The following is a 2,583-nucleotide window of genomic DNA, read 5'->3' as shown; positions in this document are numbered from 1 at the left end:
TTAGCTAGCGGTTCTCCAAGCTTATCCTGACTGTAGTTTAACTAGTCTAAATTCCGAGTAGCTTTTATCTTGGAAAACGACAGTTTTAAAGTATCCGGGTCTGTGTGTGAGTGTGTTTCCTCACAGAGACGCTTGTTAATCTGACGGAGAGACCAGGAAGTGTTTCGGATTTTATTCAGGATCATAAAACCTGATCCGAATCATGAACTTCTTCAGAGGCTCTCTCTGCTGTTCTCGGGACTTTTTTTGGCACCATTCTTCTAGTAATTCTCTGCAGAAATGTGTTTGGGATTCTCTAAACAGTTTTTGGTTTCCTCTTTTCCTGGACTTGAGTGTTTATGGTTGTGTTGATTCTCAAAACACCGTCGTTGGAGATTTTGTGGGTCAAATATGGCTTGTGTTCATTTTACTGGTGCATTTTCTTAAAGCACGACTGAACTATAGACAGAAAACTAGTGTGTTCATGCATGGCCAGTTTAACAGCAGATTTGATTTTCAGAACTAGACTAGCAGAAAGAAAACGCATCTTTTTTATTGCACTTGATCTATTAGTGTGAGTTTGAGTTAGAAATCTCCAGCTTTACACACGCCAGACTTTATTCTTTTATTCATATCTATATTCTGACGGTTTGTTCGTATACCATTCACCTGATTTACACAACATTTTAATCCTAAAAAACATGGTGAAAATCCTGTTTTTTCTTGTGATAAAAAGAGAAATCTGTATAAACCTGTCAACAAGATTTATGAACATGACTTTATCCAATGTTCACATTTCTGTTCTGGAAATTAGTGCATATTTAATTAGATAAAGCCTCATTTACATATTTAAACATGGCATTTCAGAAAACTTGATATAAAACGATTGTCTTAATTAACTGATGATAGAATGTTAATTCTATTCATTGTGTAACTGATTCAACTGTGATGCCTTTAAAATGGTTAATATATGGACAAAAATCACAAGAGTAGGATAATATACAGTCAGACATATTATTTATTATATGTTGACTAGTATTGTGTTCATTTATTGACATTAATCATCACTTGCTAGATGACCACAGTGAAATCCTCCAGTGCTGTTTTATATGCTTAATATTTGATACAACCTCATCAATACACTGGGGTTTAAGACGTTTAAGAACGTTCTTTTCAAAAAATGTTAATTCTGCTTAAGTTTTGTCTTAAGAATACTCATGATAACTTTTAGGTATGTAGTATATTCTTCAGAATGTGTCATGAATCTTCAGTCGTGGACACAATCATTTACAGTCATGAACACCTGACAGTCTCCATTTATATTACAGGTATTTTCAAATTAATCTGATTCACTGTAATTAATCAATATTCATTTCTTATGATTAAAAGATGAATTAAAATAATGTTTTATGCCTTTATTTGATTGTCAGAAATGACTGAAATACACATCTCTCAATGTGTTCATCTGAAAGATCAGTCTGAAAATTGTAATTTGAAACAGTATTTTTGCAGATTTTTCATAACAATAAACATCAAATTCTGTAACTTTTTTTAACTTCACTTTTTAAAACTTTTTCACTTCAGCAATAATCTGGCAAGTGTCGTGTTTGTGGTAAATCTGGAATGCTTTAGAGCAACAGACTGGAGTTTAATCTCTTTTCAGTTTAAGTACGAAATTACATTTTCAGGTTTATGCTCAAAAAGCAAATAAATGGATCATAAATATAGCGTAAATATAATTTTGTATAAAAAAATACACCCTAAAAATAAAAAAAATTAAATAAAAAAAAAACATTATCAAACTAAAATATAGTACATTCATTTCATTGAAGAAAATAAATAAAATATCAGTGATTTTTGACCGACACGTGAAGAGCACCAGAGGGTTCAGAACATTGTTTTCAAGAAATGTTAATTCTATTTAAGTTTTGTCTTAGGAATACTAAAGTATATTCATCAGAATGTTTGATGAATCTTCAGTCTTTAATAGATAGATGTGTGTTGATCCGAGATGTTTGATAATGGTCAGTATATGATTGACGCTGGTGTGTGTGTGTGTGTGTGTGTGTGTGTGTGTGTGTTTCAGGGTCGCTGTGGTCGTTCTTTACAGTTACAGAGACGATTATTACAAGATCCTCCTGTGATCTCCGCTTTCACTGCCCAGACGAACAAACCAACGCTTCATGACGTCTGCAGTCGAACCAGAGCTTTTTCTACAGCGGATTCAATGCCAAAGCTCGACTGAAGGTCCAGGTCATGATTCCTGTGATCAAATCACACCACAAAATACTGAAATCAATACTGAAGTCACACCACAAAATACTGAAATCAATACTGAAGTCACACCACAAAATACTGTACAGTCCAGAACTGGAGGAAATAAACTATTTTCCCAAATCCCATTGTCTTGATTTTTTTAACATGCATAAGTCGATGCATTTTAGCATCTCTTTTATCAGCGCAGAATAAATTCTCAATGTTATATGTATATAAAAATCAGCTTACCAAAAATTCATAATATTATTGTTTATAATACCTTAATTTCATAGTCACATTGATCAATTTAGAGCTTGATGATGAAAAAGTTTACATGAACCATCAATC

The 2,583-nt window shown here is 32.8% G+C and overlaps 1 protein-coding gene across 3 annotated transcripts in view; it reads left to right on the top strand.

Moving 5' to 3' along the window:
- Nucleotides 1–2,376, top strand: part of LOC143702926 (eIF-2-alpha kinase GCN2-like) — an 82,887-nt gene extending 80,511 nt beyond the window's left edge. For all 3 annotated transcript variants that reach the window (XM_077196851.1, XM_077196852.1, XM_077196853.1), the window contains one exon: nt 2,066–2,376. In XM_077196851.1, the coding sequence (XP_077052966.1) occupies nt 2,066–2,123 (58 nt within the window). In that variant the 3' untranslated portion in view covers nt 2,124–2,376. The remainder of the gene's footprint in view (nt 1–2,065) is intronic.
- Nucleotides 2,377–2,583: the final 207 nt, after the last annotated feature.

The sequence above is a fragment of the Siphateles boraxobius genome, unplaced genomic scaffold (assembly GCF_051911475.1).
Source record: "Siphateles boraxobius isolate OS27281-9 unplaced genomic scaffold, OSU_SipBor_1 368, whole genome shotgun sequence".
NCBI lineage: Eukaryota > Metazoa > Chordata > Actinopteri > Cypriniformes > Leuciscidae > Siphateles > Siphateles boraxobius.
The sequence above is the reverse complement of the archived record's forward strand: the minus strand, read 5'-3'. Positions and strand labels throughout refer to the sequence as shown.